Source organism: Hemitrygon akajei, chromosome 7 (assembly GCF_048418815.1).
Source record: "Hemitrygon akajei chromosome 7, sHemAka1.3, whole genome shotgun sequence".
NCBI classification, from domain to species: domain Eukaryota; kingdom Metazoa; phylum Chordata; class Chondrichthyes; order Myliobatiformes; family Dasyatidae; genus Hemitrygon; species Hemitrygon akajei.
In genome coordinates this window covers 90,946,045-90,969,107 of record NC_133130.1, presented here as the reverse complement: position 1 = coordinate 90,969,107, position 23,063 = coordinate 90,946,045, and the positions used below count along the sequence as shown (strand labels likewise).

The window sequence follows — 23,063 nt, the reverse complement described above, 5'->3', positions numbered from 1 at the left end:
ACACAGCGCATATTTTCCTCGTATGAACATATAAAATCATTGCTACACACCAGTGAGAGGACAAGGTAAGGGCCAGAGGACCTCGTACCGGGGCCGCGGCAGTCACAGTCCGGAGAGAGTGACCAACAAAAGTTTGGCTCGAGGGATAGCTTTCAGTAGATCGTAGCTAGGTAGCTGCTCCCTGAGCCCGAACTGGGTCGACTGCGAATATTTTAGCACAGGGTTCCCCACCAACACTCGGTGTGCTGAACAGGTTCAGAGGTGGCGCCCATCTGTCCGCGCTCCGGGCCGGTAGCAACGGCGCTTCCCGCTGGCCAGTTACCAAGGCCAACCAGTGACCCCTGGCGCAAGGGTTAGGCGTCTGATGATCTCACGTAGGTGATGACCGCGCATGTGTTCAAATTCTACAGTGGCAGTGACAGGGAATGAGGAAAGATGCAGCTGACTCATATCGACAAATCATATCGTTTCCTCGCGGCCCGGTTGTTGGGGACCCCTGACCCAGGGAACCGGGTGTGGGGGGGGGGGGGGGGGGGGAAATGCCATGGCTCATTTATACTGTGTGCCTATGAATCTGCTTCAAGTTTTTCATTATACTTGTGGAAATAACAATAAATTTTACTTTGACTTTGCAACCAATCAATCAATGTATCAAAAACGATCCTTCATAGAAGGAAGAGCATATCACTGTAAATATCAACTATTGGCGACAGTCGTGGAAGAAAGGTAAGGTGAACCAGCTGAGTCGCCCGCCTGCCCAAGCCCCGATTCCTTTACAAAGATGAAGTTCTTCGGTATGTCACGCAGTGAAGATGTAAAGGCGCGGCGCGGGATGATGACGTTGTGGAGAGGGCAGCGTTGGGGCGGAGGAAGAGAGGGGATCGCGGATTGGGGGCGGTGGAAGGGGGAGAGGAGAGGGGATGACCGTCTTCCAGTATAGTGAGGGCAGCAGCTGTTTGCCCTGGTATTGTCAGGTTAATGGTTTTCTTCTTCCTCTCACCGGCATGAGCGATAATACCACCCCTCCGGGCAGGTTCATCATTCTGCACACTCCAGTGGTGTCTGTGCTGTTGCTGCAGGCAAGCTTTGCGTTGTAGCTGTACTGTACCTCACCATACTTGTGCAGGTGATGTAAGACAGTTGAATGTGAGAGATTTGCTAAACCCCCCAATACCATTAGTGTAAGGCCAATTATTCTGAAAGCTACTGCTTTCAAGTGCTGGGCCATCGTGCATTTAAGGATTTCTCGGATACACCCTCTCACTTTGCATAAATGAGTGCCACAGTGTTCAGAATCTATGACTTGTCAACTTTCCTGCCAGGACCGCATGTTGTTTCTCAGAGATGATGTGCTCTTTTGCTGATTTGCCTGGGATCTACTGAGGACCATTTAAGCAACTGCCACAGTTGATGGGTTTACATTTTTTTTTCAGTTTTACAATGTGGATGAAGCGAGGAAGTATACACAGAAGTAAGTATTCTGTTGTCATGTTTGTGCTCTTTCATTATCTTCGGTGTGTAATAAAGACCAAGTTTTTGTTGCATGCATTATGTTTATTGGTATTTAAGAATCATCTTTATTAAGGTTGTTACAGTTTCTCAGCAAAATGATTTGTACATCAGACTTGTTGATCACATTGGCCTGATTCCTGGCCCACACTGAAGTAACTGATGGAGGCAGATTGGTGTTGGCACGTCCCACGTTCTCTGGTTTGGGAGGGGACATGCAGTACCGTGCAAAAGCCTTAGACATGTGTATATAACTGGAGTGCCAAGACTTTTGCACAGTACTGTATTTGTAAACATGGAGCAGAGAGCGAGTTTGTAAGTCTGGTGGGAGCAATGGATGTTGGGAATGGCGAGGGTGGAATGCAACGTGAAGGGTGTGGGATAGGTGGCAGAGAAGGAGCGTCAGAGCTGGGGGAAGTTTCAGGTGCAGACACACCCAGCCCTGAGACACCAGGCAAAGTCATTTGATGCCAGTCATTACAGAATGTCTCTCTGGTGCTTCCCGCTCCCTCCCCTTCTCCCAACAATGACTCCCCTCTCTCTCTCTGCCCCCTTTCCACTCTCAGTCCACAATGGAGACCCATATCAGAATCAGTTTATCATCGCTCATGTATGTCATGAAATTTTTTTTGGTGGCAGGAGTACAGTGCATTTCATAAAATTACTACAGTACAATGCAAAAGTCCTAGGCACAATAGCCCCCCCCCCCCCCAAGAGATTTGCTCAGTACTGTTTCTAGATCCTACTTCCAAATGGAAGGATGTGTGATGCAAGTTTCACTGTGATATCCTATTTGCACAGTCTTCGGGCTTCTTCACACGTCTTGGGGATTGAGGTGGGCAAAGTGGTATTTGGGGAGTGCTTACGGTCCAGTGACCACAATTCCATTAGTTTTAAACTGCAGAACAGATCCACAGTTTAATGTCCAAAGATGAAGCAGAGTGAACTTTGTGGAAATTGAGCTGGGTTTGATTGGATGATTCTCATTAAAGGCAATTGCAAGTGGTCTAGTTTTTCAGGGCAGCATGTTCCTGTCAGGCACCGTGTTCAGGGAGCCAAGGCTGACACATGAGATGATGAGGGACTGGTGAGGAAAAAGAAAGAAGTCTCCATTGTGTTTGGGGTGAATACCATAGTCAATATTAAAAGTTTAAGACCAGACTGAAGAGGGAAATTAGGAAGGCAAAAAGAGGATATGAGATGGTTTTGGCAGAATGGGTTAAAGTTTATCTCAAGAGGTTTGTCATTTAGCACCAGATCCCTTTTCTTAAGCTATATTTGACAGTAACACTAGGCCACCTTAAAGACCATGAGGTCTACCTATGTGTGGAGAGGAGGAAGTCAAGGTTTTGTCTGTTTCTCCCAGGTGTTTACCAAGGAGAATGTCACGAATGCCAGAGAAGTGAGTGTAGTAAGTAGTGAGGAGTTGGATCATGTGCACATTACAAGGAAAGGCACATTTGCAGCCTTGAAGCACATTAAAGTGGGAAAATCCCCAGTTCTTACAGGAGGCCAGGGAAGAAATTATGGAGGTCCTTGTAGAAATAATTGCTTCATTGTAAGATACTGGCAAAGTTTTTGAAGGCCGGAAAGTGGCTAATGTTATTCCATTGTTAAAGGATAGGCCAGGGAGCCATAGGTTGGTGAAACTGACCTCATTTGTAGAGAAGTTTCTGGAGGGAATTCTGAGGGATAAGATCTACCATCACTTAGATAGTCAAGACCTAATCAGGATAGTCAGCGTGGTTTTTGAGGTTATCTGGACAAATCTTTTGCAATTTTTTGATGAGGTAACTGAAGGGACAGTTGAAGTTAAGACACTGGATGCTGTCTCTTTGGACTTTAATAGGAGCTTTGACGAGGCTGCATGGCAGACTGATCTGGAACGTTAAGTTGCATGGGATTCAGTGGGAGTTAGCGATGTGAATTCAGGGCTCGATGATGGGAAGCAGAAGCTGATGGTTGAAGGTCAAGTGGGAGTGCACAGTTCACTGAAAGTGGCTATGCAGGTGGACAGGGTGCTGAAGAAAACATCTAGCATTCTGGTCTTCATCAGTCAGGACAATGGGTTAAGGAGAAAGGACATTATGTTACACTAATATAAGCCAATTGGTGAGACTCCACTTCATGTATTGTGTTCAGTTTGGTCAGCCTGTTATAAAAAAGACATAGTCAAGTTGGAGAGGGTACAGAAGAGATCTAGGTGGCCTGAGTTATATTAAAATGCTGAATCTATATTCCTTGGATTGCAGAAGAACAAGAAGTGACCACGTAGAAATTTATAAAATAATGAGGGGTGTCAATAAGCTGGAGAGTCATAGTCTCCTCCCCATGACTGGGGAGTCTGAGAGTACAGTGCATTGATACGAGTGAAGAGGGGGGAAATTGAGGAGACTTGAGGGTAGTGAATACCTGGAATGAGCTGCCAGAGGGAGAGGTCAAGGTAAGTAATATTGCAGCATTTAAGAGGCATTTGGATAGGTATATGGAGGGTAGGGGCTTGGGTGTTTATTTGTTTATATAATTATTGAGATACAGCGCTGAATCTCCTTATAACCCTTCGAGCCACACTGCCCACCAGTCCCCATTTTAACCACTACCTGATCACCGGGCAGTTTACAATGACCAATTAGTCTACTAACTGGTGCGTCTTTGCACTGTGGGAGGAAACCAGAGCACATGGAAAAAACCCATGCATTCCACGGCAAGGATGTACAGATGACGTTGGAATTGAACCCCAGTCTCCGAAGCCCCAAGCTGTAATCGTGTCACATGAACCGCTGCACTACAGTTGAGGGCTGAATGTGGGTAACTGGGACTGGCAGGGAGGATGCTGTGGTCAGCATGGACGAGGTGACTTTGACTCTTCCTGGTCATGGTCAAGAGTCAGCTATGACTCTTCCTGGTCACGTGGTGGTTATAACATTAAGATGCTAATCAGTGGTGACATTCCAGCAGTAAACTGGTACCAGTCTGTAAGGAATGTTGCTTTCTTGTTTAAACTCTTAACGGGATCATTGGTGTCCATTAAGGGTTGAAACCAGCCCCACCCTCATTGCCACTTAATAAACTTGTGGTTTCTTCCCTTCTGCAGCACTCGTATGATTGAAATCCAGGCACAGATGTCAGAGAGAGCGGTTGAACTTCTGAATTTACCACAGGATCAACCTTGCTTCCTCTTAGATGTTGGGTATGAAATTTTCATGCAGTCATTGAAAGTACGGTAGAGTCTGACTGGTTAGTTGCCCATGCTTTACTCTAGGTATTGCCTCGTGCATTTTCACAGATTGCATTCAGAATCTGCTTCTGAGGCTCATTCGTCACTGGAGATCTGGGAGTAGTGGTGCATGAGTTGTTGAATATAGTTGCCCAATAGTTTCCTCATCACCTGTCAACAGGTGAAAAAAAATGGATGTTCGTATGGAACAAAATGTTTATTGTGAGTTTTTCTTGGTGAATAGTTTTTCAAGTTGAGTGCATTAGATACTGGCTTTGCCTCTTGTAGGACTGGGTTTAATTTCAGCCCAAGATGCATGAATAGACTCAATCCAGTTACTATAGTGTGGAGACCGTTCTGCCCATCGAGTGTGCTCCGCCATTCCTTCAAGGCCGATCCCGGATGCCAGTCAACCCCACACGCCTGCCTTCTCACAAGTAGGAGCAGAATTAGGCCATTCATCATCTAAGTCCGTGCTGGTGAGGAGGGGCGATCTGGAACACTGGTGATCCCTTCACTCTGATTCTTGTGCGTCACTGCTGTGGGATGGCTGGAAAAAACGATGAGATGTGGATACCTGGAGTGAAATCCAGGGTGATCCCCATTATGAGTACATTCCGAAGCTGATGTGGGGGAGTGTGAAGTCGGAATTAGTAAATATTAATGTCACTTGCACTCCCAAACAGTATAAACAATTCATAATGAAAACCAGCTGCTGAATGTTCACAGTTGAATTTGTGATCATTTTGTGAGGAAAGATCATTTTGGAAATGTTTGTCATTTTAGTCCTTAAATTATAGCCCTCTGATATTGTGTAACAATCTGCACGTGTGCGCATCTTTAGAGTGACAGAAATCCAAGAGTTCCATGTCTTGTCCAAGACTGGGTCAGAGATATGGTGCCCAGGTGCTTGTTATCTCTCAAAAGATGATGGCATTGAGAATAACATCAGCAAGTTTGCTGATGATACTAAACTGGGTGGCAGTGTGACATGTGATGAGGATGTTAGGAGAATTCAGGGTGACTTGAATAGGCTGGGTGAGTGGACAGATACTTGGCAGATGACGTTTAATGTGAATAAGTGTGAGGTTATCCACTTTGGGAGTAAGAACAGGAAGGCAGATTATTATCTGAGCGGTGTAGAGTTAGGTAAGGGAGAAATACAAAGAGATCTAGGAGTCCTTGTTCATCAGTCACTGAAGGTGAATGAGCAAGTGCAGCAGGCAGTGAAGAAGGCTAATGGAATGTTGGCCTTTATTACAAAGGGAATTGAGTACAAGAGCAAGGAAATCCTCTTGCATTTGTACAGGGCCCTGGTGAGACCACACCTGGAGTATTGTGTACAGTTTTGGTCTCCAGGGTTAAGGAAGGACATCCTGGCTGTAGAGGAAGTGCAGCGTAGATTCACGAGGTTAATTCCTGGGATGTCCGAACTGTCTTACGCAGAGAGGGTAGAGAGACTGGGCTTGTACACACTGGAATTAAGGAGATTGAGAGGGGATCTGATTGAAACATATAAGATTATTAAGGGATTGGACAAGATAGAGGCAGGAAATATGTTCCAGATGCTGGGAGAGTCCAGTACCAGAGGGCATGGTTTGAGAATAAGGGGTAGGTCATTTAGGACAGAGTTAAGGAAAAACTACTTCTCCCAGAGAGTTGTGGGGGTCTGGAATGCACTGCTTCGGATGGTAGTGGAGGCCAATTCTCTGGATGCTTTCAAGAAGGAGCTAGATAGGTATCTTATGGATATAGGGATATGGGGACAAGGCAGGAACCGGGTATTGATAGTAGATGATCAGCCATGATCTCAAAATGGTGGTGCAGGCTCGAAGGGCCGAATGATCTACTTCTGCACCTGTTGTCTATTGTCTATTGAAAGTGGCTGATGCAGCCATTTCTGTTTGTTTCCCAGGTGTGGATCAGGACTCAGTGGGGATTACCTTTCTGAAGAAGGACATCAGTGGGTTGGTGTCGATATCAGTTCAGCCATGCTAGGTAGGTGACACAACAGTACGACAGTATTACGCAGCTTGATTGCGGTGAGGCTTTGTGCCACCCATTGCTGTGCTTTCTCTTTTGTCTATTTCTAAGCAGACAGAACCTCCTCCATTTCTACGTTTGGTCTGGTCTCTTGTTGGGCAGATGTCAATTCCACAGTCAGAATTTGGAAAACATCTGTATAATGATAAGCTGGGTTTATGTTCATGTTTTCTGCTGTTGACCATGTGTTGAGCTTACACTATCGTAGTGTATGGGGGTACCTGATGCGGACACTTACTCTAACATCAACTTCTGTGAGAATATTTAAATGTGCTAACGCTAAACTACCTTAAAGGCACATGACAGCAGGTTCCACATTTTTAGCCACTTCAGAGCATGCATCTTTCTTTCTTGAAGTGCCTTTTCCTTTGCCCCTTGATTCTGGAGGTGTGGTGTGTTTTTCAGAGCTGGAAGGCTAGCTAATTGTGTAGCGGAGCCCCATTTTAACGATTGCCTACTGCAAAGTAAGAAAATCCTGAGGCTCTGCCCTTTAGGTTGTATAAGTTGGTTCCATTTTATCTGGTAAGCCTGATGCTCTGAAACTGTCCTTGTTGTTTAAAGGAAGTTAGATTATGAGTTGTTACAGATGGGAAGTTTTCTGAAGGTGATTAGACTCTAAGCATTGGGAAGCAGCTTGTCTTTTTTTTCCTGAGTTCTAATAAAAACTCAAAATTCTGGAAATACTCAGCAGGTCAGGTCACATCTGTGGGAGGAGAAACAGAGTTTAATCTTTATGTCAAAGACCCATAGTCAGAACTGGAGAGTAGAGAAGAAGTTTGTTCAGCTGCAGGGAGGGTAGGGAGAATGGGACGTCTCTCAGCGTGGAGGTAAGCTGTAAACAAATGATGAATGGGAGCAGGTAGAGAGTGAGAACATTGACACAAGATGCAGGAACTGTGAAATGCAGAGCAAGAAGACATGCCCAGCAGGTCAGGCTGGGATTGTTCTCCACTCGCAGAGAGAGAAAGACAACAGCTGAGCCAAATATCACAGATGGATGATTGATACAGACCGAGAAATCAAGTGTCCAACAGTAGTAGGGTTGACTGTTGAGTTGAGAAGGTTGTACCATGCTAGACTGAAGATGCTGCTTGCTTAAATTGGATTCTACAATATATTGAATTTTATATTTTGGGATAATTTGATTTATTGATATCAGTCATTTATGATATTAGCACAGCTCCTCTTTTTTTTCTTTTCAATTTTCTAGAATTGGGGGGGATGTACCCAGACTAATCTGCCAGGCATACCTTCCTGCTCTGTGTGTCACAGCTCCTGACTGTCTGACGGCTCTCATTCACCTTTTGTCCAGATAAATTGTTTGTCTTCATAGTCACCCCAGTTTTACCCCATATGAAGTCAACCCGTCCCACCCCCCCGGAACTTAATGAGCTTTTCCTGGCATTCCTCGTTCTGGTGCATGGACTCTGATTCTCTTTCTGCATATGGTACCCACCCTACCAAGTATGAAGGGTCTCTACTCAAAACTTCGACTGTCCATTTCCCTCCATGGAGACTGCCTGATCTGCTGAGTTCCTCCAGCTCCTTTGTGTCTTGCTTTCAATACCTATAGCTTCTGTTTCTATTTTATATTTCCTGCATATAAAATTCTTTTAAAATTTTCTTTAATTTTGAGTTCTGTACCCAGCTTTATCAGCCATTTAAATTTTAGAAATGTAGAAGTGGCCTTTGTGAATCGTTTTATCCATCTGTCTCCAGGTTCAGAAGGAATCTTGGTAGTTGCCTCGTTTGTGTAGGAGTAGTGATTGATGTGCCTTAGTCGGAACAGGGCAACATTGGATAATGGCAGGAGAGCGTTTGCTACTGGGACGTGTACCAGAAATAGCCAGGTGTACAGGTCTCTTTTAAAAATATAAAAGTTATGAATAAGGGTATAAAATTGGCTCATGTTGGTTGAGGACATTGAGAGGGTGATAACCAAAATGAATGCAAAAATCAAAATTTAAAAACTGTGTTGCAGGTAATGATGTTGTTATGTACCCTGTAATGGGTTAAAAGAACCAGCAGAAATGGAACAAAATTGGGGGTCTGGTTTTGCTGTTAACAAAACACTATTTTATTAGTAACTACGTAATATAATAATATAAAACCAGATAAATCAAACAGGTTAGCAGAGATTATGCATATATAAATGTGGAAATATAAAACCCCAAACTTCTTCAAGCTGAGGTGGTAAGTGATACAGTCTTACGATGGTATAGAAACGAAGTCAGTTCAGTCCGTGATGTTGAGTTGAGTAGAATTGAGGAGAGTGTGAGAGAGGTGATTTGTTATCCAAGTAAGCCGATGCCGTCGATCTTCCCATTGTCTTCCGAAAGCCTTTTAAGGTCACTAACTATGACCACGCCAAAGGGTGCCATCTTCACGTAGTAAAGCTATCAACCCAGGCAAATGTTAAACACACTGATAGCTCTCCACAGGTCACCCTTTTCCACACAGCGAGCAAAACCCACCCTTTCGTGGGCACTCGAAGCTCATCCAGTGTGTCTGTGTGTCAGAAAAGCCAGCTGACCTTGTATATACCCAAACATGCTGAACACCAGCTGTCCATTACATAGCTCCGCCCTTCCATCACCATAGCGACTCGAGAGCCGCTCAGTGCCTCTCTGAATCAGTGGCACACACTCTCTCTTTTTAAAGGCACAGTCCATAATGAATAAACCTTAGGATCTCGTCACAATGTTAATAAAAAACCAAAATAAACTTATTCAATATTTTAAATTGATATCAAAGGTTAATAACCCTGGGGACTGATAGGAATGAATTGGTGTATTGCAAGTTGTAAGCAGGTACATTTCTTTAGTTCAGAATGCATATTACTACTTCAAAGATTGAACAGGCTTGTGGCATCAGACTCTGTTTAATGTTTAAGTGGTTGAGAAGTGAGCATAAGTTGAGATTTCACAGGATGAGATGTTAAGGATGTGGACCATGAAAAGGTTAGCAGATTTAGACAGGAAGGAGTGGGAAAACTGGGAAATGGTTACTGGATTAGACTGAGAAAACATGCAGAGCTTTAGAGGACTGAATGACCTACTGTATTTCTGTGCCTCCATTCCGGATGCTTGCATGGGAGGATTATTATGCAGGGAACTTCTTTTAATGCTTCAATTTTAGGAGGGTTAAGGGACCAGTCTGAAAACTAATTCAAATAATCTGTTATTTTTGTGATGATCAATCACGTACTTGAAAATGGCCAGAAGTGATAAGGCTCCCAGTCTGCTACTCTTAAGTTCTGCGTTGCCCTTTCCCCTTTACATGACCATAGATTTATTTTTTTTCCCCTTTTTTCCTGATAGATGTTGCACTGGAGAGAGAGGTAGAAGGTGATCTTATTCTAGGAGACATGGGTGCGGGTGTGCCATTCCGGCCCGGCAGCTTTGATGGCTGCATCAGGTAAAAGCTTTCATTGCCTCTAGTCGTATAGGAGTCTCTTTCAGTTAAGTCTCTTTTATCCCAATAATGCCAACTTCCTTCCTTGTAGAGTCTTGTAAAATTCCTTGTAAAATTTTTAAGGAACTCGTGGTAACAATTTGAGACAAATTTTGTTCCTCAGCACTGAAGGATATTAAGATGCGACCAAAAGCATTGTCAAAGAGCTTAAGGCTCGGGCAGTGAAAGATGTGGCTTCCATTAGAACAGCAGTGAAAAATAAAGCTGTGGGTTAAGCTGGCTGGATTGGGGAAGAATTTTGGGGGAGTTTTGGAGTTGGATGTGGATGAAATAATGTTGGGTTTGTAAAAGAGTAGGAGTTCATAGCCACCAGACAAAATCTGGTCAGCAAACATAGAGAAGCAGATTATTTTTGATTTTCTACTACGTAACTTTTGTTTGCACCCACGCATTTTGTTACACATCACCCAGACATCAAGTTTGAACAAAGCTCTCAGCTGTCTTGTAAGGCAGCAGTTCTAACATCAAACTTATAGCAATTATGTTCATTTTTCCAGCTTCTCTGCCCTCATTTGACATCATGCCAGTTATCCAAAACATCCCTCAGTGATAGTGTGCATTGGGTTAACTCTCATTTAATCGGAAGCCAGGCACTCAATCATAAATATCTGATGGAGAACTGGTAAACTTAAAAGAAAACTGAAGGTAGCAGCAATGACTTTGATGATTTTCTTTTTCTTTCTCTCTTTAGTATTTCTGCTCTTCAGTGGTTGTGCAATGCAGATAAGAAGAGTCATAACCCTCCAAAACGGCTCTACAGATTCTTCAGTTCTCTCTATGCCTGTCTGGTAAGCTTCGGTATGCAAAGCAGTTATAATCCAGGTGTGTAACACACGAGATGCTGGAGGAGCTCAACAGGCCAGGCAGCATCTATGGAAAAGAGTACAGTCGATGTTTTGGGCCGAGACCCTTTGGCAGGACTGGAGAAAAGGAGATGAGGAGTAGATTTAAAAGGTGGAGGAAGGGGAGAGAGAAACACAAGGTGATAAGTGAAACTGGGAGGTGGGGGTGAAGTAAAGAGCTGGGAAGTTGATTGGTAAAAGAGATACAGGGCTGAAGAAGGGGGAGGAGTCATGAAAAGACCATGATCACTCACGTCATACGACACGGTACAGAACGAATGAGTGGGCTCTAGCTTGGAAGGGTCTGTGATCTTTGACGGAAATGATGTAGTTGGGGTTTCATGTGTAGCCTTTTGGAGTGTCTCCCTCTTGGATATACTGTTATTTACTCTGATCAAAGTGGGAACCAATTATGTTCTATTTTATAATCAGTTTTCTGAACTCATTTGTTTGTTAAACAGGTGTGAGGAGCTAGAGCTGTGTTTCAGTTTTATCCTGAGAATTCTGAGCAGGTTGGTTGTTAAAGCATTCAAACAACGGCACTTAACACCTAACATATGGCGTGTGTATGTCCCACACTCTGGAACTATTTTCCCCAGTTCATTGCGCAGAGAATCACGTTGATATCTTTGTGATAATTCAGCATGCCACAGACATTGTAATCCATTTATGTTTTGTGACTGATGCTTTTAAGTGACCATTGACAGTGTGTGAACTCATCAAGATTTAATCATTACAGCATATGCTTGGCTTAACATTTGCAAGACATTCTATTAGATTACTGTCATTTTGGTGCCGTGGTGCTTAGTTGTCTTCTGTTCGGAAGAGTGGTTACCCCGGCTGGCTTTATGGACGGTAACACTGCTCCTTGCCCACCTGTCTAAATGGTCAAAACAACAGAGCTGTTAAACTACAGAAGAGCATCACTCAAAGCAATAAGCAGAGTACATACTTTCTTCAAATTGCCTTGAGCATAAGAATATTGGCAACAGGTTCAGTAAAAACTTCCAAAAGGAAATTGTATAGAGGTGAGAGAAGACCCATGTTTGCAGGGATAAAGTGAAGGAACCACTGGAGTAGGCCAGCTGGGTTGTTCCTTCAATGAGAAATGGCACCTGCATGAAGTATAATTTAGGTATGTCTGTTTCCCTCATTTTTTTCGCCCCTTCCTTTTCTATAACACAGCATGCACCCCCAGTACTCAGAGAAAGAATTGAACTACAACCTAAAACTTAGAATGGCGCCTAGCAAATTGGGTGTTTTATCTTATTGCCTTTTGAGTCCAGGGTACTTTTGTGTGCATTTTAAGCACCTCATCATCACAAGGTAGTTAGTTTACCTTTTGCTATGTCCTCTTAAGTGTTTGAAGATTGTGTCTGATGACACAAGCAACAACTGTCACCGATATACAATAATAATTCATGTCAAATCCGAATTTTATTTGACTGTCAGAAGCTTAAAAGTTGGGAAAGCATAGAAACAGGCCCTTCAGTCCACTGAGTCTGTGTCAATTCTTATCCACCCATCTAAAATCCACACGTAGTACGACGTTTGAGATTAAACCCGGCTCTCTGGCTTTGCAAGGCGGTAACTCTAGTAGCTGTCTATCCTTGTTCGTGCATTAATTGGCTGAGCCATGTGGACAGCTAAGTCCAGATCCAATGAGAACTCTGTTCTGTGTTAGCTAATCTGATATGGACCAGCAATTCTATGATTCTGAATTGGGAGGATTGCACTAGAAATTGCCATCTTGAAGTCTCCATTACAAGTGTATGTGCGTGGTGAAGGAGCGCAGTTGGATTGAAGAAAATCAAATAATAGAAAAAATGAACTAAAAACAGAAAATGCTGGAAGCAGTCAATTAGTCAGGCTGTATCTGTAGAAAGTGACACAGTTAACCTTTCAGGTCTAAGACTGTTTGCACTGGATCTGAAGGATTAGCTACTTTTCCACAGATGCTGCCTGATCTGTTGAGTGTTTCCAGCAGTTGAACGCAGTCCGCAGTGATTTCCCTGTGCAGTTGACATGCCTGAAAAGACTTGCTGATTAGCCAACTGTATATAAAAAAAATAATTGCTGCATGTTAATGTTGGCATTTTTAAAAAATCCCTAGATGGAGTTGATCACAGCCCAGGCGATGAAGGCTGGTTTCACAGGTGGTGTGGTAGTGGATTACCCCAACAGCAACAAAGCAAAAAAGTGAGTATCAGAGACTTGGACTTGCTAGTGGGACAATGATAGTCAGGGGAACCACTGCAGCTGATATTGTATTCTTGTTCTGTCGTCATTTGTTTCCTTAACAGTTTAACCCCTGGTATACTGCTGTCAGCATATTTTCCACAGTTGAAAGGGAACAAATAGATCTGACTAAACTTACTGCTTGCTATAGTGTGCTTGACATTTGATATTTGTGAGGTAGCATTGCCAGGTAGACATAAGCTGTTTGTCTCTCATCTTTTGTTGTGAATAACTGCATGGGAGTGTTTTCCTTGCCCGTTATCTCGTTGGTTTTGAATAAAAGGTTGAGCCACGTGGACAGCTGAGCTCCGGATCTCATCATTTAAGTCAGATGGTTTGGTGGAAATTAAGGAGAATATTTGTGTTTATTCTGTGCTCAGTGACTGCACTTTAAAACGCATTTTTTTCCCACTTTGTAGCACTTCAGAATGTCTTGCGAATTTGATAAAATGCTGTACATAAACAAATGTTCTTTTTGCAACTTTTTCCTCTTAGATTCTTCTTGTGTCTGTTTGCAGGAGTGTCCGGAAAGCTGCCAAAGGTAACTATTCTATCAGATTTTATTGGGGTTTTAGGGAACTGGTCAAGTTTCATTTTGATAAAAGTCACATACGTGGTTACACAAAGCAGCTTATCGAAAAATAATACCTTAGGACTTCACTCTGAATGCCTGATTACATCCATGATATCTGCAGAACTGGAATTGAAAACATGGTGCCCACAAATATCCCTAGAAAGTGCAGTGCTGCATATTCGGCCTCAAAGTTTGTCAGACAGCAAAGGAAGTTGTGCTTCAGTATCTTTCATAGGGAGCTTGGGGCGGCACGGTAGCATAATGGTTAGCATTACGCTTAATGGTACCAGCAACCCAGTTTAAGTTCCTGCCGCTGTCTGGAAGGAGCCTGTACATGTTCCCCATGACTGCATGGGTTTCTTCTGGGTCCTCCGGTTTTCTCCTACCGTCCACAGATGTACCAGTTGGTAGGTTAATTGGTCATTGTGAATTGTCCCTTGATTAGGCTAGGATTAAATTTTGGGTTGCAGGGCAGCGTGGGCCAAAGGGGCCTATTCTGAACTGTAACCCATTGAATAAATAAAATATAGTTAAATTAACACAGGTGATCATTGGCCTAGCCCTCCCCAGGGGCAGTATTTTGAAACCCCATTTTATTGGCACCCTTGGCATTATTGCTGACTTGTCTGTATCTGTGCACTTTTCCAGTAGGAACAACCTTTATGTTGTTTATAAGCTTGGAGTTGCTGAGCACCTTTGTTATCTTTCTTTTCCCTTCTTCTGTATCCCAGTCTATTAAGCGTAAGTTACTTGTTCGCAAGAAATCAAACCGGGATTTCAGAAATACTACAGTGGCGGGTGCTCACCACCTTGTTCTCACTCTGTAACAACTCTAGTTGGGGTACATCATTTGAATTTAAAATAAATATTCGGATATCTAAACCCAAGGTATTTTATAAAAATGCTGGAAGGTGTTTCCTGACTTGAATCTGTCAAAAAAAACCAAGGCTGTGAGCTTGTGTATCCCAGTCAAAGCAGAAATATACCACGTGAAGACACTAATGGTCAAATACCATATGTAATCCACATTAAAACTCTGCCACGGGCTTTCCCAAGCCTGTCTACAAAAGAAAGAGGGTTGGGCATGGGGCTTGCAACCCCATCCCGTAAAAACACCGTGCTACAGAAGCTCCAAAGACTTCATCCCCAGGAGAGGATGGAGCAAGAAGATGTGCTACACCTGGGGACAACTTGAAAGATTAGCCCAGGATAGAGGACTCTGGCAAGCTGCTTTTGGCAGCCCTTGCCCTAGTAGAGGGTGATGTGCCATTCGGTCATCTCTGGGATTTGAGTTTAAATTTAGCCCAGGCTGATGAAGGCATGGACAAGAGCTGTTATTAACTGCTGAAAGAACAAACTCAACAAGGAGGTGGTACCTGACAGCAGCCTGGCTCCATGCGGTGTGGAGAATTGGGGTGCCCACCAGGTGATTATCATAACCAAGCACACTTGATAAGCTCCTGGATAAGTTGGTGGCAAGTTAATCAGTTACACTTGTTTGGTGGAAGGGAAGGCCATGCTGAGTCTTTTCAAGTTGAAGCAGTGTATTGAGACAGCAAAGCACAAAATTCTGGAGGGGCCCAGCAAGTCAGGCAGCATCTGTGGAAGAGAATACCGTAAATATTTTGGGCTGAGATCCTTCATCAGGTCTTGGCCCAAAGTATTGACTGTTTCTTCCCTGCTGTAGATGCTGCCTGATCTGCTGAGTTCCTCCAGCATTATGGTTGTATTGCCCAAGATTTCCAGCATCTGCACAACCTCTTGCATTATTGAGTCAGAGCACTGGTATCTTGACTGTTGCTGAGAATTGTTCTTTCCCATTTGTGATGTCAGTCAAGTTGAACACAGTTGATGTGCATACCCCACCACCGGCTCTCTCATCCATCTGGCTGAACTTGTTCTCACCCCAAACAACTTCTCTTTTAATTCTACTCACTTCCTCCACATCAAAGTTGGAGCCATGGGCACACATAGGTGCCAGCTATGCCTGTCTTTTCATTGTCTGTGTAGAACAGTCCCTGTTTCCACCTTGTACCACTCCCCAAATCTTACCCCGTTGGTGCTGCTTCCCTAGCTCCTGCAGAGCATCAGTCTTGTCATCTTTGCCACTACTTCTACCATATTCTCAAATTCACATGGACTGTTTCTTAAACTGCTCTCTTTTCTGTATCTTTCTCTCTCTACCTCAGGAGTCATTTTTACTGGTATTTACTGTCCCCATTCCCCCCTTCTGAACCTCCTCTGGCCCATCCCATTTTCATTCCCTTCAGATATTCACTATGAGTGGGTTTATTAACGATAGACCCACCAACTCACTCAGCCACCTAAATTACTCCTTTTCTCACTCTGTTCCTTGGAAGAATGCCATGCCTTTCCCCTTGTTTCTTCATCTCTGCTACATTTGCTCTTAAGACAAAGCCTTCCATTCTAGGAAATCTGAATTGACCTCCTTTTTCAGGAATTGTGGCTTCCCTTTCTACTGTGGTTGACAGAGCCCTCTTTCACATCTGCTGTGTTTCGTAGATTTTTGCTCCCTTTCTAGTGCCCTACAGACAGACCAGAGATTAACTAGTCCTCACCTCTCACCCTACTAGCCTCTGCATTTGGACTGTTCTTCGTCATTTCTGCTAGCAGCACTGAGGTCCCACTGATCCACACCTTCCCCACCCTACCTCTTTCTACCTTCTACAAGGACTGCTCCCTCTAACTCCCTCATCTGCTCATACCTCCCCGCTGACCCCTCCCTAGCCCTCAGCACTTTTCCCCTACCATTGTAAGAGCTGAAGTACTGTCTCTGCACCACCTCCCTCGGTATCATCCATGGCCTAAACGGTCCTTCCAGGGGAGGCAAAGGTTCACGTGGACCTCCTCCAACCTTGTCTGTTGTCTTTGGACTTCTGTATGAAATGGACATGGATTCCCGTGATAATCACGCTGAGTTTGTATTTTGTTCTCTCATTTCATGCTTAGGGCCTTGGAGCGGAGCAGGAAGAGGACATGAAGAGCCACGTGCAGTTTACAAATGCCTGGTATGATCTTTACACTTGCGGGAGATCGTTGATGCATGATAGTCAGCATCACTAAATCCACTCAGGTGTTAACGTATTGAATGACCTGTCCTGGGCCCAGAACGTAGATAGAATCATAAAGATAAGGAAAGCATGTCAGCTTCTTTACTTTCTTTGGAGGTTAAGGAGGTTCAACATGTTACCAAACACTAACCTTCTACAGAGTTACTGTTGAAAGGATCCTGACTGGTTACATCTGATACAGCAATGCAAATGAGGGGAGCGTAACAAACTGCACAGAATAAGAGGGCTCAGCTCAATCCACCCCTTTCCCGCGCCTCTCCCCTTCCCCCACCATTGGTTTTGCCTACCTGAGGTGCTGCCTTAAGAAGACTGCATCTACAATCAAAGATCCCCACCTTCTGAACCATGCCGTCCTCTCACAGCTGCCATTGAGCGGGAGGTATAGGAGTCTGAAGTCCCATTCTACTTGATTCAAGACAACTACTTCCCTTCAACAATTCAGCTTTTGAAACAAGCTGCACAGCTCTAATAACTACCTCGGTGACAGTGCTTCGACAGCTTTTCACAATGGAGTTTTGAAAAACTAACTGTTTTTTTTTGGTAAAAATTGTGTATAATTTGTGTTTCTATTCTGAATACTGATTATTTGATCAGTGTGACCCTGTGACCCTGCTGTAGCTAAGATTTTCATTACTTCTGTGCATGTGTATGCTTGTGAAAATTACGGTAAACTCGACTAAGAGATTGAGAAGCAATATTGACTTTGAGTACTGACGTGGAGCTTAAGGTGATTGAGGTGGGTAGAGAGTCGGAGGTGACTAGCTTAGACATGTTTAAGGAGGGACTAGATTGGTACATGGTGTAAAGATGTGACGTGTTGTAAGATACAGCTTAAAAAGTACAGTAAAAAACAAACTGTTGGAAGAACTCCTCAAGCTGAGCAGCATCTATGGGGATGGGGTAAGGAGGAATTGTTGATGTTTCAGGTGGAGACCCTGCCTCAGGACTGTTTTGGAGAGGGAAGTTAGCCAGTTTAAAGAGAAGGGGTTCCAGTGTCTGCAGGTTCTTGTGTGACCATTAAACAAATAGGTGTTTAATAGTCTTAGTACATATAAAAGCTTATGTCAGAATGTGTATCACTACCTCAGTATAACAGAATAATAGTTTAATCGTAGGGTTTTGTTGAAATAGTTACACTGTATTAACTCAGTGTGGACATTGCAGTAGGTTGAGAAGCAAAGCACGATAGTTGAGTCGAGCCACATTTATTGTCATGTTGCAGGTCTGGTGAGGGGCAGGAACAGTGAAAAACTTGCAACAGCATCGCAGGCACGTAGGTTCAGACAACACACAGAACATCAAATACACGAGCGAAGAGAGAAAAAGAGTGCAAAACAAGACATTAGTGTGTGTAAAGAGAAAGAGAGAGAGAGAGTCTGTGGTTGTCAAGAGGCGGTCAGTAGTGTTCCATTGCCGAGGAAGGATTAGGATTGTGCAGGTTGTTTCAAGAAACTGATGGTTACAGGAAAGTGGCTATTCCTAAACTTACACACACAAAGTGCTGGAGGAACTCAGAAGGTCAAGCAGCATCTGTGGAAATGAATAAACAGTCGACGTTTGAGACTAAGACCCTTCTTCAGAACTCCCTAAAATTGATTGTGTGTGACTTTGGGCTTGTGTACCCACTACCAGACAGCATCAGAAATGATGTGAATTGCAAAGGCAGGCCCTGAAAACAGGAAAACATTTAAAACTTGCAGACTGTGGAAGATAATGCACTGACACTTGAAACAACATATCACCAGCTAAAGGGTATTAACTGACCACAAGGAATGTGCTGATAAAGAATGGTACCAAATAACCATTAAGTTAGGACGTGGAGAACAAGGGAGGGATTAAAGGCCTTAATATTGGAGCCAGGGGTTTGTGGCAAAGGCTGAGCCTGGTTATGTTGCTGAACATGTCTGGGAAAGTGGGAACCTGGAAAACAACAAATGGGAGAGAGATGCACGATCGAATGAGGAGATGGATCAGGAGACTGTACGTTACTATGTAAGATCAAAGGGAAGAATGCATTTAAATTTAATAGGGAAAGAGGCAATAGGACATAGCAGGAGGAAGAGAAGCTGCACTAAGATCATTCTGCGCGTGCGCCTCCTAGATGGGAGGGGCACACTGTGGTCATTGTAGTTACTAATTGTAGCTCAATCAATAAATCTTGCTCATTTCTGATAGACCTGTACCCATAGTGGAAAATTCTAGTCACAAATCAGTTTAATTGAACATTGGAACTAAGAAAACCTATATTTGCAAAGCTCTAGACTTGTGGCTTTCCAATTATTTGCAAGGTGTGGGGCAATTCTGAACCAGTCACGTAATTGACCTTTTAAACTAAATTTCTGATGAAAAACCAGTTCCTTTTGGACACCAAGCACATCCCTGATTTCCTAATCACTGTAATAACAGAATATTGCATGATCCTGTGTGAGTTTCACTTTAACTAAAGCCTGGCAGCAACATGATGTTGCATTTCGCAGATGATATGAAGTTCATGTGACTTTTCTGTGGCTCTTCATGTGCCCAAGATTACAGCCTAGTCAGCTAAGTCAGTCTGTCGTATGTGCTGTGTAAACTTGTCACTCTGATTTGAAATACCGAGGAAGAAGATAAAGAGTTTTGCTTCTCTACATACAGGGATTCACTGCTAGACAGAATGGGAGAGAGCAGAGTCTGTGTATTTAATTATTACTGGAATGCTTTGACGTATTTAAAAGCTGTATTTTAAAAAGAATTACAATAAATTTATACAACACACACAAAATGCAGGCCAGGCAGCTTCTATAAGGAGAAGCACTGACGACGTTTCGGGCCGAGACCCTTCGTCAGGACTGACTGAAGGGAAAGATACTAAGAGATTATCTCGGCGTCTCGACCCAAAACGTCGACAGTGCTTCTCCTTATAGATGCTGCCTGGCCTGCTGCGTTCCACCAGCATTTTGTGTGTGTTGTTTGAATTTCCAGCATCTGCAGATTTCCTCGTGTTTGCACAGTAAATTTATAGAACATTTTGAAGCAACTCATGCATGCATGTAATGATTACTGCTTGTAGGTATCTCACATTAAGGCAGGAGGGTTGCAGTCTCTCTGTCTTTCACTGAGAAACCAATAATAATTGAGGAATGTCGTTGTGACAGCTGAAAGCTTCTGGCTGCTGCATTTTCCTGCCTCTTACAACTTGTGAGTTTGCTGCATAAATAAAATGTGATGCTCCCTTGCAGATTCCCTGGCTTAGGAGGAAATCGTCGGCATGCAAACTACATGGAATATGCCTGTCCCCACCACCTTTGGTGATGGGCGGGGCAATAAGCAGCCTTCATAATGTAAATCAGTCCTCAGATCATGTGAAGAAACTCTTTCCAAACAAACGGGGCCCCGGATCAGAGGGTCACAGTTTGTTTTCAAGGAGTGGCTGTAACACCAGCTCCCAGATCTCCAGTGACGTATGGACAGTAATAATAGGGGTGGGGTGGTCTCTTCCCTCATCACTGTCGATAATCCCTGTAGGAAGCTCTTAACTGAGATAGGATTGTGTACATTTATCGGGTGATCCACTGATACTCCATCATGAAGCACATCGTTTCAGACAGACTTACACCCCACACAGAAATTTGACGTGGCTGCCTGTGGTTGGCAGCTTTGTTAAAGGCAGATTTCATCCTTTTGATGGCCCATGTACAAGGAAAAGCCATTTGGACAAATCAGTGAAGAAGTGTCACCTGTCAGACTATTCCAGCATGAATCAGTACCTTCACGGAAGGGATTGAACAGGTAGTTGTTTTAGTGGGTTCCAGACTCTGAATATCCTGGGCTGATCCCACACCTCAGCGTCTTGCTCAGACAGGAAGGGAATACCCTTGGAACAGGAAGGTGTGTGATCGGGAGGGAAGAAGTAACCTGTTTCACAGTCCTTACCGTAGTCCATTGATTTCTACTGGAAGGCTGATTGATGCATAGTTAATCTACAGGTGGATTGCAGTGCGATCTGCTGCAATAACCAGCAGATGAGGCTGTTGTCCAGATAGCAAGGCTCATAGTTCATGTGAATTCAGTGTGCTGGGACACTGCACACGTCCCCCATGATTAATTTTTGTGGATGGGAGGAAAAATCTAGGAAACCAAGGAGGCATTGCAGAGGGATCTTGAATTAGATACTGGTTGTATCCAGTGGTGACAAACTCATTTCTAATTTGAACATCCATTATAAGACTGTAAGACAAATGAAGTTAGCCTTGTAGAGGATTGGATTTATCCGCCAACACCTTAATGTTCCAACCCGCTTTCAGCAGCTTGAGTTAAAGGTCAGCAGTATGGCTGACAGCTGGCAGGAGCTAGAGAACCAATGGCAGCCACTGCTGCTGCTGATGGAGGAGGGGGGAACATGGTCTTTCATATTTCCATTGTCAACACATCTGGGACATGTTTGCCTTGAGCTCCCTTCTTCAGGACTTGCAGACTTAGTTCACGAACACTTGATTGGAGGAATATATCAGGGAAGGCATAAACCTAGTCCTTGGAGAGAAAATGGGCAACAAGCGGACAGCTGATAAGTAACCATGCTTTTAAAACAACCTCTAAAGGAGTTCACTCAAGCCTTGGCTTGATTCCAATAATTTTGAAGCAAGTCTTCTTCTGCAGGTTGAGATTTAAGAACATGAAGGGGAAATCTGTGAAGGGAAGCAGGGACTGGATTCTGGAGAAGAAGGAGCGGCGAAGGCGTCAAGGAAGGTGAGGGGCTTGTGGGCCGAGCCATTTCTGCGAGTAATGAGAATCACGGTGAAAACTTATCCCTGGCCTGTTTAGTGTGTGGAACCAGTAAGTAATCTTCGTATGTCCCCGACCCTTGTGCCTGCACTGACTGTGCATGGTTCTGTTCGTTGCTGCAAGCAGGTTGCTCTATCACACAGTGAAACTGCGTCAGTGTTTTTTTTCCTGCCACTGCCTTGGTATGGATTTCAAAATTGAACATCATCAGTATATGTGTGCGTGTTTCAGCATTGTTATGTGCCCTGAGATACAGTGCAAAGGCAAATAAAAATTCTTCCCATTGAAGCACAAGCATTCAAAATCCCTTTTGAGCAAATTTTTTTTTAATCTTGTTTGTTGCTGTCCGGAGGAGGCAGTGAGATATGATGGAATAGGTTTCTTCCACAGAGGAGAATGGAAGTTACCTTTATCTGTTGGAGTTAGCAGCTCCCAAGAGTCATGGGAGTAGATATGAGCTTGTCCTGTTTTTTTTCTTTGAATCAATTAAAGTAGAGCAAAGTATGAGGCTGTTTGTTCAGCCAGCCATATTTGTGTAAGTGTCATTTGTATTTGGCACTCCATTCTAATGCTTTTCATGTACTTTTAACTTCTACACTATTTCAATTCTTATGTTGGAAAGATAGTGAAATGTATTTTTTCCACGCAGTGAAGAACCAGTTTAAAGATCTCTAAGGTGTGGTGACTTTTAACTGCTTTTTCCTTTTCCCTCTGCAGGACAGTTCGAAGTGACACCAAATACACTGGAAGGAAGAGGAAGGCTCGATTTTAGGAAGGCAGTGGCCGAGAGTTTAATTTGGTTACAGCGTGCAGAGCCCTACAAGATGTTCACTCGACATGTACCTCTAGTGGTTAATAACCACGCCAACCCTTTTACCAGGGAGTGGCTTCTCCATTTTGCAGATCTCAAAAAGGGACTGACTAGCTTTGCGAATAATGAACAGTTTGAACGAAGCCTGCTCCCTCTTTCACCTCAGTGCCTTTTGATGGAGAGGGTCTCAGAATGGTTCAGTATCCCAAACTGTCCAGATCTTGCCTGGATATCAAAAGGCTGAGCACATTGAAGCCTGCACCACATCACACTATTGATCCTGATCTTGCACAAGGAAAAGTATTACTATCTTCCAACTCTCAATGATGAAGATAGATTTTATTTCCCAGTGATAAACCTCATTAAATTATGGGATGTCGGCCAACATCAATCTTTAAAAAAACGTACTTTATTGATTGCTTGTAGTTATAAGATGAATGTTTTAATCTGATTTATGAAATCTCTGAATTAAATATTGTTTTTTGTCCAAGACCAAGTAAAA

The 23,063-nt window shown here is 43.5% G+C and overlaps 1 protein-coding gene across 1 annotated transcript; it reads left to right on the top strand.

Moving 5' to 3' along the window:
• Window positions 1-116: 116 nt before the first annotated feature.
• Window positions 117-23,063, top strand: LOC140730664 (18S rRNA (guanine-N(7))-methyltransferase-like). Its single transcript, XM_073051414.1, has 10 exons — window positions 117-1,471; window positions 4,604-4,699; window positions 6,642-6,724; window positions 10,090-10,186; window positions 10,935-11,031; window positions 13,199-13,284; window positions 13,819-13,864; window positions 16,868-16,926; window positions 21,625-21,714; window positions 22,468-23,063. The coding sequence occupies exons 2-10, from the start codon at window positions 4,611-4,613 to the stop codon at window positions 22,520-22,522; spliced, it is 702 nt and encodes a 233-aa protein (XP_072907515.1). The 5' UTR covers window positions 117-1,471; window positions 4,604-4,610; the 3' UTR covers window positions 22,523-23,063.

Bases quoted from the DNA above. Each gene is read 5' to 3' on its own strand.
- LOC140730664 (XM_073051414.1), top strand. From the start codon at position 4,611: ATGATTGAAATCCAGGCACAGATGTCAGAGAGAGCGGTTGAACTTCTG. The intron at 10,187-10,934 runs GTAAAAGCTTTC...TTCTCTCTTTAG, and splicing joins AGCTTTGATGGCTGCATCAG to TATTTCTGCTCTTCAGTGGT. The intron at 21,715-22,467 runs GTGAGGGGCTTG...TTCCCTCTGCAG, and splicing joins CGGCGAAGGCGTCAAGGAAG to GACAGTTCGAAGTGACACCA.